The 17,489-nt window shown below is 34.6% G+C and overlaps 1 protein-coding gene across 2 annotated transcripts in view; it reads right to left on the bottom strand.

Moving 5' to 3' along the window:
- LOC117124184 (ectonucleotide pyrophosphatase/phosphodiesterase family member 7-like) overlaps positions 1-9,595 on the bottom strand; it is a 12,992-nt gene extending 3,397 nt beyond the window's left edge. The window contains exons 1-2 of one of the 2 annotated variants that reach the window (XM_033270339.1): positions 9,347-9,595; positions 6-171 (exon numbers count right to left, since the gene is read on the bottom strand). In XM_033270339.1, coding sequence (XP_033126230.1) covers positions 6-171; positions 9,347-9,421 — 241 coding nt within the window. In that variant the 5' untranslated portion in view covers positions 9,422-9,595. Of the gene's footprint in view, positions 1-5; positions 172-2,901; positions 3,059-9,346 lie in introns of those variants that run through there. The other variant, XM_033270338.1, reaches the window with a different exon arrangement.
- Positions 9,596-17,489: the final 7,894 nt, after the last annotated feature.

Here is a 17,489-nt window from a genome sequence, read left to right as displayed (position 1 = left end):
AACACCTGTAGATATAGTTGTCATACTCGCCGTGGAGAGGGTTACAAATGCGCCGTCCATCCAATCAGCTTTAACTCCAGTTTTTTGAATATTTTCAAAATTCGGCAGACTGAGTCCATAATGATCCCATCTCATCCCGTCTGAAAGAACGATAAGTACCTTGGACTTGCCCTGCAAAAGGTTTAGATTTCAATAAAACTTCAAATAAATTTTGGGGTATGGGGGAACCAGGTCATTAGGTAGTAATGTTAGGATTTAGAGTAATAAACTTGTGGAGTCTGTGCCAACACCATCGACTCAGTCTATACCGAAATATAAACTTCAAACACTGGGTATTCAACCTTTTCAAGCTTGTGTCAAGTGCCAATTTGGAAGTTTTAAATTTCTTTTAGGTACAGGGGGTACGGGGGAGTTGAGGGCTCCTGACATAATTTTGTACCTTGATTTTAACAAATCACCCACCCATTTCCACATCTCATATAATATCGGCATCTTTTAGATTTTCTTGGTATGTGATATACCTTGTTTTGAAAAAATGAGGGAGTTGCAGTGTACAAGTATCAAACGGGGTGGTTTAGAATTCATAATTCTCCCAGATGTCCGACTCTCTTTAAATTTGGCTAGGCCGAGCCCGACTCGGATCCACCACTTGCCATATTTGTAGTAGTTAGAATACTGTTAGAATAATGGTGAATTTTACAGATTTAAGATTTTGCCAATGTTAAGTCTACATTATATCATAAATATACTTGCATAGGCCTACTTGCATTCTTTTTATACGGTATATTACGAATGGCTTGCCATAGAAAGGCGTTATATTACGGCAATATAATTACCGCAATTTGTTTGGTATAAAAGGGGTGCTTGTCGGTAAGCACATTTACAGCCCCGTCTGCCTGAAAGTGGCATTCGGACTGTAAAATGTATTTTTAAAACATTGTTTCCCAACGAAAGGATTTGCATTTTTTTTATATGGATCAAGGCAGGGACGTATCCAGGGGAAGAGGAGCCGCGGCTCCTCTCCCCACTTTGTTTACAGAGTATTTTAAAGCGTGTTATTGCTAGCCAATACAAATTCTTTCCGGGGATCACTCAAAATAAATACTTCACAAAATATGTAAATATGCGTCAGCACACGTTATACATAATACTATAATTATAAGCGTTAAATTTTCAAGAAAATTACAAATAGGCCTACAAATAGTCAACTGCGAGGGCGATGTGTCACTTTTATGCTATTACAAATTAAACAACAACACAGAGTTTGTGGCACAACGCAAAGTAACCTGTGTGTATATTAGTCGACAATCCTCAATGTGTGTTGGTTTAAATAGGCTTTGTGTACAATTCTAATTAACTCCTTCTACTATAAGTTTGTGACCCGTGCTCTGATAGAAACCCATCATAAACGGTTATCAATAAAAATTCTCCCACTACGCTGATAGTAACCCAGCCGGGAATATTTTAGAATACAGTAATTAATTTTCACTATGGACGATAATGCAACAAATAACATTTTCGGGTTTATAACGGTACCGCTCAGGGAGTGGTCGATTTATCAAACTTACATTACAAAGAAAAATAAAAAACAACTTAAATCTATAAATCCCAGGCCCGGAGGTTTTTCAACATACAGAAATGTTATATTGTATAATTGTTTGGATTTTAACCTTTTGCAAGCTTTTAAGTTTTGTTTAATACTAATACTACTACTCTACTAGTAATAGTAATAATAATAATAATAATAATAGTAATAATAATAATAATAATAATAATAATAATAATAATAATAATAATAATAATAATAACGATGACGATGATGAAGGTGATAATGATGGTGATAATAGATAATAATATTAATACCATTAAAAAGTGAAGAAAATTATGCTAAAGGCGAAAAATAATGTTCAAATGTCCAATAATTATTATATTAAGCTATAGTTAGGCCTGTGTATGACATTAAACCCCATCCAGTCGGCACCTCACTTAGAGTATGTCTAGTGACTGTTGAAGGGAGGGTGCATAAACTTGTTTTCAGGATGTTATCCGAATTAATTAAGCATATTCTTCGTGATTATGACTATTTTGAATAAAGAAAGTTTAGAGTTATTATTATGATTATTGTTAGGTCTAGTACTAATAATATTTATGATGGGTCTATTGCAATTTTCACTTTAAATGTAAAATGTTTGTCCACAGTCCCTCAAAACGGTCCCAACACGTTCAGAATGCGCTACCTTCCAGGAGGCTTCGGCCCTCTACCCCACTAGGTCTCTTCGCCCCTGGACCCCTTGCTACGTCCATGGGTCCAGCTTTTCTCGATGAGTAAGCCTACTTGTGCACCTCGATCACCCGATGTCGCCGCCAGTGACTAGGGCCACCTTATTTGCCAAGCTGCGCTCTTCATAATAAACCTTCTCCCCACTGCCCTGCACCTAGTCTTGCCACAAGTCATAATTTATGGATTTTTCGTAATATTAGTACATTTCGGAAACCCTGCACCCTAAACCATTTAGGTACACCTAGATATGCCACAGTAGATACAGTTTAGGGTGGTCCAAACTACAACTATTATTAGCAGAACCACTGCAGGCTCTAATCGGATTTCCTAATTTCACTTAAATTGGGTGATAAATATCTCTATTAATTCTGACATTTTCTTGTAAATTACAATGTTCTGGGATTAAGTCGCTTATTTCAGATGTAAAATAGTTCTTCACTATCTCATTTGTCAGAAATAATCCAGAGCAATGTCGGCCTTAAGTTTGCCCACAGGCCGGAGGTAGATAGGAGATTAGTCGTTCTGTCATAACATCAAGAAAATTATAACTAAACTGCCTAATTAAACCATGATTAATCATTGTAAATCTGGATAATAATCGGGGAGTATTAAAAACTTACTCGAGGCGTCGTGTCTGTGGCTACTGTCTGTACGTATATGTTTAAAGTTATCACCAGTGAAATTAGCAAGTCCATGCTCTACCCGGCAAATTATTTCTCCTGACCAGTAGACTTGGAAATGGCGACTGCTAAAAAATTACGAGTTTTCAAATATTGTGTAACTACGCCTATTACAAGTTGACCTAGGGATACTCTCAAAAGTTCCTTGATTAACATGCAACAAGGGACTGTTATCATAATCAACCTGTTCGATGTAACGTATGTCGTAAATATGGACATAAAGCTTACCTTTGTCGCGCCGAAGATCATCAACAAAGTGGGAGAATTGATCCACACTCAAACATACGCAGTACATAGGACAACGGCAACAGCATTGTGAACACTAGCAATGTCTTTACTTTATTACGAGATGAAATGAAAGATATAGTTTATTCATAAATTGACGTCCCCAATCAGAATTCAGAAATAACTGTAACACATTCTCATGGGCCAGCGATAAGTAATATTAACCAACGAAGGGGAAAAAAGCGCCATAGACGAGGTCATGGGAATAGACAGAAGAGGAAGGTTGGTAAAAGAAGTAATAGTCATAATAATTACTCTTTAAATATTCCATTCAACAATGTTAATAGGTTACAGTCTAAAATTCAAGAAATTGTTAAGTTAATGACTACTCAAAATATACATATCTTTGGGGTTGCAGAAACATTTCTGAAGGGAGAATTAATTAATGATGTTAAGGGGTTCAAATGGATTGGTAAAAATAGAATTTCAAAGGGAGGGGGTAGGATCTGTGCTTTAATTTCAAATGATGTTAATATTATTGACGGTAATGTTTTGAACTCACTAGACGATGTCCATGAGAGGTTCTGGTTCAGCATTTATGGTGGTAATAACGAAATGTATATAGCTGTTGCATATTTCCCTGTGGAGGGTGCTGATAATGATTCATGTACCAAATTGTATAACCAGTTACTCGCCGATATAATTTGTATTGAAAATGAACATAGAGAAAATGGTCCTCAGATTTTAATAATGTCTTATATGAATGCCAGAATTGGTGGGGAAATCCCGTAAGGAGATCCGATACTAAACTCTAATGGAGAACGTCTTCTGAATTTTCGGGATGACGCATGCTTGAACATCTTAAATTGTACTCGGCATTGTGTAGGGAAATTTACTTGGTATAGAAACAACTTGCAAAGTACCATTGATTATATGCTCTGTTCTGACAATTTACTTGAGTCTGTAAAAGGATTCATAGTTGATGAAAATAGATATATGGGTCTGGGCAGCGACCATAACGTATTGTTATTGAATTTGTCTATTCCTTTTAGTAGTAATCGTGCCGATTATGGGAAAAGTACTAAACTATGTTGGTCCATCAAACAGGATCAGGATTATAAACCATTTCAGGAAAAAATCCGAATCTTTTTCGGATGTAAATATGCTTTGGGATTCATGGAAAAGCAATTTAATTAAAGCTGCAACTGAAGGGATAGGCGTTAGGAAACAAAAACGTGGTAATAAATGTAATCCATGGTTTGATGATGAAGTTGACAATGCCATCAAACAGAGAAGGGAAGCAGCCCGTTTACATAGAAAGTGGGTGAAGGATAAGGGTAGCAGCATAAGTGAGGGGGATAACTTATTGAAAAATTATCAAGATAAGAGAAATTGTGTAAAAATATTAGTTAGAAATAAAATGACCGAAATGCGGGTTAAAAGGTCAGTTGATTGTGCCAACAAAGGTGGTCGTAATTGCCGTGACTTTTGGAAGGAATTAACGGGGGGCGAGCGAAAAATGAGCAAATACAGTGCTTAAAAGTGCCGGGCACAAATGAAATTACTTGCGATATAGAGGAAATGAACCAGACTGTTCTAAATTATTGGCGAACATTAGGTAAAATGAACAGAAATACGAATGATGAACACGATAAACATTCTATCGAAACTTCAAATTTTGTTAATGAACTTAAAGAAGATAACAATTTTTTGCAAGCTTCTGATGATAACACTAACTCCATTGTTGATATTGAACTTGCATTAAATCTGGTCGAAACTGCTATTCTTCAATCCAAAAATAACAAATCCACAGGCTTAGATAATATTTCGAACGAGCTCCTAAAAAATGGTGGTAAATATCTGAATTATTCAATATTTTCATATTTAAAAGAATTGTGAGTCTTGAAAAAATTCCAGCTGAATGGAACCGAAGCATTGTTGTCCCAATTTATAAAAAGGGCGATCGAAAGGACTTAAACAATTATAGAGGGATTTCTCTAACTTCCTGCGTTTCAAAAATTCAACAGAATCGTATTATACAGTGTCTCTGAAATCTTAGAAAAGAACATGCTTGCAGAAGTACAGGGGGGCTTTAAGCCTTATCGCCGCTGCGAAGACCATATTTTCACTCTTAAGAGCATGGCTAGCTGCTGTCTTGCAGAAGGTAAAAAGACCTTCTTGGCCTTTTTAGACATAAAGAAGGCCTTTGATTGCGTTTGGCGTGACGGCCTGTTAATGGCAGTATGAAATATTTGGATTCGGGGCAGGTTATGGAAGATTATAAGTAGTTTATATGATGATGTTAAAGGGCAAATAAGATTCGGTGATATTAAAACAGATTTTTTCGATATTGAGGAAGGAGTGAAACAAGGTTGCGTGCTTTCACCAACTTTATTTTGTATAATAATGCATGAATTCACAAAATTATTGAAAGAACATTCATTAGGTGTACACATACATGGTGTTTGTATGAACAGCCTTTTCTGGGCAGATGATGTGGTTTTATTAGCTGACGGTGAAAATGAACTTATTAAGATGTTGGAATTGGCGTCGCATTTCGCTAACAAAACAAATGGAAATTTAAGTTCAATAATGAAAAGTCAAATGTTCTAGTTGTCGGTCAGCGGCTGAATAGTACCAAACGTTGAAAATTAGGAGGGGATTTTATAACTGAAGTTGAAACTTATAAATATTTAGGTACCCACATTGCGAGGAATATAAAGGACAACTTCCATATACATCAAGTTATTGCAAATGGAAATAGAATTATCGCATATTGTCACCTACGAAAATTCATATATAATATGAATGTCATAGACGATGAATTTGGATCGAAGGTCTAATGTCTGTCCAACAATGTACACAACAAAAAGAATTACAAACTTTTAAATTAACAAATAAGTAAATCTTTATTTCTAAAATAATAGGTCTTTTTAAACAATAAACAACACAATACAAACAATACAAACATAGAAAACATTAAATATTAAATATCAAATTCGCAACCAATGCTTTTAATCATAACATTACTTAGCACTAATTAATTTATAATGAAATATTGGCTATCCAAATCTTAAAGATTATCTTCGTGTATAGCCATAGCAAATAACTACCAGTTTAATTAATATATTATAACATTATTGGAGTAAATAGTAATGACGAATACTACGTCTCTATTTAATCAATGTTCCCGCTTAAACACGTCTGTCTTGATAATGCGTTGAATATCCACCATCATTCTTGATAGGTATAACTGATTACGATACTCTACGCTTCATCATTAGTTTCTACTTGAAAAATTCCATACAATAGCACAGTAGCTTCCAAATATTAGGTTGAAAGTTAAGTGACACTGTATTAAAGCAAACATGCATAAAATGAGTATGTCTTATAAACAATCACGTTATATAGGCCTATATGCACATGCAGCATATATGCATATAAACACACGTCATATGTATACATATATTATATGTGTATAAATACACACATATATATCTGTATACATATGTATATACATACAATTATACTCACATAATACACATGTTACATATTGTACCTATATATCAACATTCACATTTACTGATATTTATATTATAATCAACTTTAAACATCCGTAAGCATAGCAATACTTTCAATTACTGTTTAAATACTCACAATGTCCACTACCGTACTGTTGGTTAACATAGACGAGCTCCACCACGTTCAGCTGCGAGCCTTGTCGGAGTTTCTATCCTAACTCGCCCCATTCCGTCGGTTTATAACTGAACAAAAAATACTTTATCACGGTTCTACCAACTGTGTATAAATTCACAAAGGCCAGGCTTATACAGTATCGTGCGTCCAATGCACACTGCGCCCCATGATAAGCTTACAATAAAACTGCTCGTCTCATGAACCTCAAAATTTGAGAGTAATTCGAAATCTCGCGCTAGTCATTTTATATGACCGGCTGGCAACGGATTTACGCTTTATGCAAATTTAGTAACAATACAATCACCTTTTTGTCAATGACTAACAACTTGTTATTGACTAAGTGGATTAGCATATTATTTAAATATTAGGGCAACACGCATATGGTAGGGAAAAATATAAGTTCTAATGTGACACATATATTAAATCCATTATAGAACACGCTTGATGATTTTAACCGCGTGTATTATGGTGATGTTCTTTGGAAATGTATAGGCCTTCCCACAATTAATTATGCGTGTGCTGTATGTGTTAATACAAATACTAAAGATTTAGAGAAAGTAGAGTCTCTTCAATTACAAATGGCGCGGACCAAATAAAAGCGAGTCGAAGTACTGCAAAAGAAGCACTTTACGGCGACCTCGGTTGGCAACCAATTAAAATTACACAAGATATCCTTAAAGCAAAGTATATAGATAATATTATATGTATGGAAATGAACCGCTGGCCAAAACTTATGCTTAATACGATTCTGTCTCTTATACACATCTAGATGTGTATAAGAGACAGATGTGTGTAGGGAGTGAATTCTAAAGTGCTGCAAAAGGAAATAATTTATGACCAATAGTTTTTGAGGACGTGCGAGTTACGGAGAGCAAAAAAAACCCAAAACAACAGATGCTTTAAGCATCTGATGACCCTAGACAGGTTGTTTAAACAAAATTGCTTTTGAAAATAAGGAAGCACAATCTTGAACTTAATAGTTTTAATAGCTCCAATTGCAGTTTATGAACTCTTGAATTACAACTATTATTAAGATCTCTTGGGCATTGTTTTTGTGTCTTATGGCTTATTTAAATATGTAGCTCATTCTATTTTAGCTTAATGTAAAACCATCTGTAAGCTAAGATTAAAGATGTCAAGTACAGGTCATCATATTGAAAAGGAGGAAGTAGGCAACATTTAGAATTTCCCTCTACCTGAGCCCCAATCTTTAAGATGTCTGTACATCTACATTGCAGATTTCTCTAAAAAAATTAATATTTACACATTTTACCTCATTAAATAATAATAATAATAATAATAATAATAATAATAATAATAATAATAATAATAATAATAATAATAATAATAATAATAATAACGATGACGATGATGAAGGTGATAATGATGGTGATAATAGATAATAATATTAATACCATTAAAAAGTGAAGAAAATTATGCTAAAGGCGAAAAATAATGTTCAAATGTCCAATCATTATAATTATTATATTAAGCTTTAGTTAGGCCTGTGTATGACATTAAACCCCATCCAGTCGGCACCTCACTTAGAGTATGTTTAGTGACTGTTGAAGGGAGGGTGCATAAACTTGTTTTCAGAATTTTATCTGAATTGATTAAGAATATTCTTCGTGATTATGACTATTTTGAATAAAGAAAGTTTTGAGTTATTATTATGATTAGGTCTAGTACTAATATTATTCATGATGGGTCTATTGCAATTTTCACTTTAAATGTAAAATGTTTGTTCACAGTCCCTCAAAACAGTCCTAACACGTTCAGAATGCGCTACCTTCCAGGAGGCTTCGGCCCTCTACTCTACTAGGTCTCTTCGCCCCTGGACCCTCATCGGAGCCCTTTCAAAATCCTGGCTACGTCCATGGGTCAAGCTTTTCTCGATGAGTAAGCCTACTTGTGCACCTCGATCACCCGATGTCGCCGCCAGTGACTAGGGCCACCTTATTTGCCAAGCTGCACTCTTCATAATAAACCTTCTCCTCACTGCCCTGCACCTAGACTTGCCACAAGCCATAATTTATGGATTTTTCGTAATATTAGCACATTTCGGAAACCCTGCACCCTAAACCGTCCACTTAAGTACACCTAGATATGCCACAGTAGGTACAGCTTAGGATGGTCCAAACTAAAACTCTTATTAGCAGAACCACTGCAGGCTCTAATCGGATTTCCTAATTTCACTTAAATTGGGTGATAAATATCTCTATTAATTCTGACATTTTCTTGTAAATTACAATGTTCTGGGATTAGGTCGCTTATTTCAGATGTAAAATAGTTCTTCACTATCTCATTTGTCATAGAAAGAATCCAGAGCAATGTCGGCCTTAAGTTTGCCCACATGCCGGAGGTAGGTAGAGATTAGTCGTTCTGTCACAACATCAAGGAAATTACATAACTAAACTGCCTAATTACAAATCTGGATAATAATCGGGGAGTATTAAAAACTTACTCGAGGCGTCGTGTCTGTGGCTGCTGTCTGTACGTATATGTTTAAAGTTATCACCAGTGAAATTAGCAAGTCCATGTTCTACCCGGCAAATTATTTCTCCTGACCAGTAGACTTGGAAATGGCGACTGCTAAAAAATTACGAGTTTTCAAATATTGTGTAACTACGCCTATTACAAGTTGACCTAGGGGATACTCTCAAAAGTTCCTTGACTAACAACAGTTTAGGGTTGAAGATGAGAATTTTTCAGGTGATGATTCACATAAGTATTAAATTTGTCTCAATCTTATACTTATGTTTGAATTACTAATCCAGCGAGGTGTTGATAGGCAAATCATTGAAGAAAGGGGCTAATGAAATATAAGCCATTGTTCTGTCTTTAGTTCAGCCAGGCTTTTTTTAAGCCTTTTGTTGAATTCAAACAAGAATATATAATCCTTAGTAATTACAGAATAACAAGCCAAATAGCCCACCAGGCCAGAATTAAATATTATGCTTTAAAGTTAAAAGAAATTTCATTTTAAAACAAACAGTAGGGTATCCAGGATTTAAGGAAGGAGTGCTGAAGGACCACATAAACACCACTAAGGTTGGCGCTGAGGTGCAAAATAATGTTTTGGACCTCTAGATTTTATACCTCTAGTAAGCCACTCATCCCGTAACAGCTTAGCACAGTCGGCTTTTCTGGTTGTAGCCATTGTGTGTGCGCTGAACCGTGGAGTTGGAGGGCTGAAATACAAGTTACAATATAGCGCACCGTTTTTCGGATGAGACGTTGGTACCGTGTGCATTATTGACCCATATGCACGTTAAAGAACGCAGTACACTCTTCGGAAAGGAGTAGGGGATTGTCTCACGGTGTACTGCCCAATCACCACCAGCATGACCCCACTGGAAATAAGTCTTCTTTTAGACATTCGTAAGCATGGTGTTTACACAGAATAAATCCAATCCAATCCAACCCACCTTTCACACATTCACGATTTTGCTACGATAGAGCACGATTTTGTATTTTTTTTAAATCGCAGTGGCGTCATGGCCTAATTAATTTTATTATCAAAACTCGATATAAAACAGACATGTTTCGTCAAATCCTTCGCCATCTTAAGTAAAACGATTGCTAACATGCAAAATACCGTACTCGCGCGATTAAGCGCCCCGTTTGAATAAGCACCCCTTTCGAATAACCGCCCCTCCTAACGTGAACATTTCCATAAGCGCCTTATTTGAATAAGCGCCCTTAATCATAAGATTTTCTTTTTAGCAAGTCAATAATCCAATTGGTATATCACACACATTAATAAGATCTCTATGGTTGTCAAAAATCCCTGATAAAAGATCATGTTTGTTTAATAATACTACTACTAATCTGTCTCTTATACACATCTAGATGTGTATAAGAGACAGATACCGTACTCGCGCGATTAAGCGCCCCGTTTGAATAAGCACCCCTTTCGAATAACCGCCCCTCCTAACGTGAAAATTTCCATAAGCGCCTTATTTGAATAAGCGCCCCTTAATCATAAGATTTTCTATTTAGCAAGTCAATAATCCAATCAATCCTGGGATTGTGGTTGCTGGCATGATTTGAGCTGCAGAGTGGAAACACATTCTTCTTAGGTCAATATCAAAATGAGGATATTTCTCTTGGACAGATGCGAGCTCTGATCCCTAGACAGATAATATATTTTCAACTTTACTCTTTTTACATATTTGTCTATGCCTAGTCCTACTCCTCTTTTTCTTTTTCCGACCTTTAGCACATTCTCATGAGTTTTGAAGAAAAAATACAATGGTCCTGCCATCCAGCTAATCTCAGTCGGCCGATGACCAACAAGCTAACCACTAACCACCACTACTGATTGCATCTACTATTTTGCTGTTATGTAAATATTCATGCATTAATCTTGTCATGAGCCATGTTCTCTGGACGATTATCCTTTCCGCCTAACCACCATTCATAATGTCCTTATATACGGTAATCTTTTTTCATTTAAAAAGTGCCTCTTGAATTTAATAATTTCCCATAAAAACCCTTCGATTTCCATTTATTTCCATAAGCGCCCCCTCAATTTCAACTCTGTTTTCATAAGGCCCCGTTTGAATAAGCGCCCCTCAGAAAGTGCAAAAAAATATTTTTAGCGCCCGGGCGCTTATTCGCGCGAGTAAGTTACTATATAAAGGGAGTGAACAACTGCTATACGATGTGCCATCATGTCTTACATGTGAACTCTGTATTTACCTTTCTTTGATGATTTATATATAAGTTAACAGTGTTAACGGCTATTCTGATACTGTAAATGGAAACGAAACGTGCAAAGAACGTTTGTTTGGTTTTGTTTTGTTTTGTTTTTTTTTTCATCTTGAAGACAATTGAATGCAAAATGCACTCACCCAAGTAATGAATCATTCTTGCTATATTATTTGAACGTCATGGTATTTCCAAGATATATCACATATTTCATCTTAAAGACAATTGAATGCAAAATGCACTCACCCAAGTAATGAATCATTCTTGCTATATTATTTGAATGTCATGGTATTTCCAAGATATATCACATATTTCATCACCTCACTCTTATGTCAATACACGAGCATTTAGGTTTAGAGGGTTATACAGGAAACTTGGGTAAACGGTTATTCATGCTTATCGAAACTATTAAACCATCAACTGAAGCCATGTGATGTTTAAAGGATAAAACGTGTGACCTTAAATAAATAGTTAATTATTAGAGTATCTATTGTTACGACAATAGAAATGATGTTAAATCATATATATATATATAGCCGTTAACACTGTTACATTATATAGTCAAATCCCGTCGGAGGTATCATTATTTATTTGTTTGTTTGTTTGTTTGTTTATTATTTATTTATTTATAGGACATTTGTTGACAGCTTTGTTATATACGATGTACCATCATGTCCTACATTTGTTCTCTGTTTTTATCTTTCTTTGATGATTTATATATAATTTAATAGTGTTACTGACTGCGAGTGGGGAGGGAGTTGTCAGACGTGACCCTTAGTAATGTTATTTGGTTAGGCCTAGTAGATTTTTTCCAGAGCGGCGCCCTCCTCGGAATCGGGATTCGCCACAGTAGGTTTCACCTATTTTCCTAATAAGTGCTTTTTAAAAACAGAAAATAGGCCTACCTTTTTAGTGTAATTAAACCGAGGACAACATTATCACACACTTAAGCAAGTCCAAATGCGTCATTTGCCTTAGTATTCTCCAGGGACGTATCCAGGGGGGGGGGAGCCGTGGGGCTCCTCCCCCCCCCTTTTGTACACAGTGTTAAAATTTTAAAGCTTCTTCTTGAGCCAATACAAATTCTTTCCTGAGATCACTCAAAATGAATACTTCTAAACATGTAAATATGCATCAGTACACGTTATACATAGGCATAATAGAACACATAGGCCTAAGCGTGATTTAAAAAAAATCTTAAATCCATAAATCTCAGGCCAGGTCTTTTAAGATAGAAATGCGATACTGTGGTTCAATTTCGTTTTTATCCTTTTGCAAGTTTCTTTAAATGTTTGTTTAATAATACTACTACTACTAGTAATAATAATAATAACAATGATGATGATAACAATAGTAATAATTGATATTAATATTAATAACAATAAAAAGTGAAGAAAATTGTGCTAAATGCGAAAAAAAAGTTGTGATTTGTTGATCATAATATAGTATATATAGTTAAAGCTTAGTAAGCTATAATTAGGCCTAAGTTGTCCTGGATATTAAGTAAATCCCTGATTAAAGATCATGAGAAATTTGTTGGCGTTTCATTTTGACTATAATGGTAATGTGATGATGATGAATTTTACTATATAAAATTCTCATTTCCGGCCATCTCTCGAGAGGTACTATTTCCTCAAATTTTCTCACCTCAGCCCCAGCCATGGTGGTGCTGAGGACGTTGTGAAATCACGTTTTTGAAGTAGCCCTATGTAAAGTACATACTCAAAGACAATGTTTTTAAGCTTTTTTTCTGTTTCTTTCTATGGTATATCACACACATTAATAAGATCTCTATGGTTGTCAAAAATCCCTGTAATATAGCAAGAATGATTCATTACTTGGGTGAGTGCATTTTGCATTCAATTGTCTTTAAGATGAAATATGTGATATATCTTGGAAATACCATGACGTTCAAATAATATAGCAAGAATGATTCATTACTTGGGTGAGTGCATTTTGCATTCAATTGTCTTTAAGATGAAATATGTGATATATCTTGGAAATACCATGACGTTCAAATAATATAGCAAGAATGATTCATTACTTGGGTGAGTGCATTTTGCATTCAATTGTCTTTAAGATGAAATATGTGATATATCTTGGAAATACCATGACGTTCAAATAATATAGCAAGAATGATTCATTACTTGGGTGAGTGCATTTTGCATTCAATTGTCTTTAAGATGAAATATGTGATATATCTTGGAAATACCATGACGTTCAAATAATATAGCAAGAATGATTCATTACTTGGGTGAGTGCATTTTGCATTCAATTGTCTTTAAGATGAAATATGTGATATATCTTGGAAATACCATGACGTTCAAATAATATAGCAAGAATGATTCATTACTTGGGTGAGTGCATTTTGCATTCAATTGTCTTTAAGATGAAATATGTGATATATCTTGGAAATACCATGACGTTCAAATAATATAGCAAGAATGATTCATTACTTGGGTGAGTGCATTTTGCATTCAATTGTCTTTAAGATGAAATATGTGATATATCTTGGAAATACCATGACGTTCAAATAATATAGCAAGAATGATTCATTACTTGGGTGAGTGCATTTTGCATTCAATTGTCTTTAAGATGAAATATGTGATATATCTTGGAAATACCATGACGTTCAAATAATATAGCAAGAATGATTCATTACTTGGGTGAGTGCATTTTGCATTCAATTGTCTTTAAGGTGAAAAAAAAAAAACAAACAAACAAACAAATAAACGTTCTTTGCACGTTCCATTTACAGTATTTAAACTTATAAGTAAAAAGGATTAAATTACACTTTTCATTGTTGAATATTTCAAATGTTTTTTTATAAAATGTCTAACTCTATAATACTTGAGTTAAGGATGAAAAAATTGAAACGCCACATTCTCAAAATAATGAAAATAATTTATTAGATTTAATCTAGAATAATTCATATTATATGAACATGAACTTAAAACTCAGTGTCTGGGTTTTGCTAAATGTTATTCATTAATCTTTCTCTTTCAAACTTTTTATAGGTATTAAAAGAAAGAAAATATAGTAGGTGCCATAAAACGTCAACAAAGAGCTTTTATTTATGTCCCTTCAAGATAGTCTGATACATTAGCAACAGAAATTGCTGCCGACATGATATTTCCCATGTCTAAGACTGGCATATGAAATACAGGCTATGTTCTCACACGGCAGCTAACGGTTAGCAGGATCAGGATCCCGCTAACCGTTAGCTGCCGTGCGTCCATGCGAGAAAATCCCGATCCGGATACTAGGGCTCTCGTATTTTACCTGGTATTTTAATCAATGAAGAAAAAAAAACTATAAGAGGTTTAAAAAAAAAAAACAAACAAAAACTGAAACAAATCGGCCGGCTTAAACGAGAATGCACATTTAGGTAGTTGCTCAAAAGTTCTCAGAAGCTGTGATTTCGAATCAAATGTCTTATTTACTGTTTGAGGCCTAAATATGAGATAAAAATTCAATTTTCTTATCAGGAGCTTTCATAGCGTTAATAGTGTGTGGAATAAAAGTAAAGAATACTGTGACAGGTTCACAAAAACATGATTATCATATTCTATAATTCAAGTCTCATGGTTTGACTGTTTAGTAATACAGAAACTATATAGATACAAACTGTGTGCTTTTGTGTATGCAATTAAAAGTACGCGTGACTATCCCACAGAGCTGCTTTGGCGCCATTTCCACCAGCAGCAGAGCAGCCTTTTCTGCATTTTGGTTTTACAATTACTATGTTTTTAAATTTTTTTACTTTTTAAAATAATATTTCTTATACAGTAAATGGACCTTTTTACTTCTTCAAAAAGCTACAGCAAAACAAAAACTGTAAAATTAAGCAGAAAAGATTTCCTATTCAATATGTAATTGCAGTCATGTGATAATATCTAATTTATATTTAACTGAAGGTTTTATGTCGCCGTCAGGATTTTAACCCAGTATTATGAAGAGCACATTAGTCCTCCCTTAGTTCGGAAATAAAAAAGAAGCATGCGGTAGAGAAACTGTACGGTACCATAATGCGTACATTTTGAGCTATATATGTTCATAATTATTATTATTTGTTGTTGTTATTATTATTATTATTATTATTATTATTATTATTATTATTATTATTATAATGCTCTGTGCATTTACTGCTTCAGCAGGCGGTATTTTAATGAATTTATTTTGCCTCTTTGAATCCAAAAGATATTGCAGACCTACACCCTCGGCAGCTGATAACTGGATGCAACATTATACAGCATTCCATTATGTATTCCATTTGTGGGCCTACCTAAAGAATTCCTAACTTTTATTCTGTAACCCTAAAGATATACAAGGACTTCTACTATCACGAGCATTATAATGATTATGATGACGGTAATATTGATAATAATAATTCATAAAATAATGATGGTGGTTGCATAGGCCTGCTACGACAATTATTAATAGGCTAAACGGTTCCACTGTTGACAAATCTTGTCATTAGGAATAAAAAGGGAATATCCCTGAAATTGTCCTATTATTACGAATAACCCAGAATGGATTCACTCACATCCTTGATAGAAAGCTTCCTATTAATGGCGGTCTTACAAAGTGTTCATCGCTCTCTCCAACCGAAGCAAAACCTGAAATTTAATGTTCAATTATAATGTCATTGTTTTTGTTTTTATGTGTGATGTTCATTTATGCATACTTGAATAAACATCTAAATACTAATTTAAATTTATCATGAATAGGCCTATGTGATATTTTCATGCGATCACTAGTTGACATCCTTTCCAAGTAAAAAATAATTTTAAAGTACATACACCATCTTTACATGTCAGAATTAACAAACGTTATTTTATACCTCTAATGAAGAAGCTTACCAATGTAGGCCCGTAACTATAGGCTAACTGCATTGATGCTCTGTCTTTCGAGAGGAAATAGGAGGGCCGGGAAGTTTTCTAAAATGTCAAACAAGCATTTATAAGAATCATCAGGAAGGACTGGTATATCGAAAACAGCAGGGACCTTCCCATTACCTCAATCGGAAACAGTAGAAAACATATATGACTGCTCCCTGGAAATTCCATATTTCAAAGACAACACAACGAAGACGAATCACACAGCATTTAATTGGCGAAATTGCGAGGCCAATCGATTAGACGAATGAACTTTTAGGTCTATTGTTAAAACCCCAAAACAGTGTTTGGTGCAATAAGGTGTAGAGTTAAAACAGAAATGTATATAGTCCCCCCCCCCCCTCACTATCGTGTTACTACATAGTACAATTCATTATTGTACTTAAAATTTTGATGTCAGAATTGTGAATAAAAACAAGGCCCCTATATAAAAACTATATACGTATGGACCTACTTTATGCAAAATGCTACCGCATTTCTGAATGTTTAGAAACTAGAAGTGGTCCATTTTTGCTAACGAAAAAATAAATGAGTTTTACGTATTCCCTTCTCTGGCTACTGGCGATTCCGGTTAAGAAAATGAATGAGTTGTTGAGACAGGGCAGTGCCAATAGAGGAGACCAGAATGCTTCAATTCAACAACAAATTATTTTAAATAGGCCTAAATAAACCTTGTGAATTTATACTTTCACATAAAAAGTTAAAGGTGTTAATCTAATTTCTTATTTCTTATTTATTCAAAAAATCTTCCAGAACGGAGAATTACTAACGATTACTTAAGATTAATGGTATTTCCTCTTTAAACAATATAATATGTAGATCTCTACATCTTTAACATTAAAAAAGCAGTATAATTGGATAAACACACATTCCACTTACAGAACGAATATAATAAATTGCATGGAGAATCTTAAATATAAAGTAATATTATTCAAGTACCATCTTTCGCTAACTTAAGCTGCAGAGCATAGCAGCGCCTCGCTAGTTTCTTGGATG

Source organism: Anneissia japonica, unplaced genomic scaffold (genome assembly GCF_011630105.1).
Source record: "Anneissia japonica isolate Jap-2015-1 unplaced genomic scaffold, ASM1163010v1 scaffold502_len386481_cov162, whole genome shotgun sequence".
NCBI classification, from domain to species: Eukaryota; Metazoa; Echinodermata; class Crinoidea; order Comatulida; family Comatulidae; genus Anneissia; species Anneissia japonica.
The sequence above is the reverse complement of the archived record's forward strand: the minus strand, read 5'-3'. Positions and strand labels throughout refer to the sequence as shown.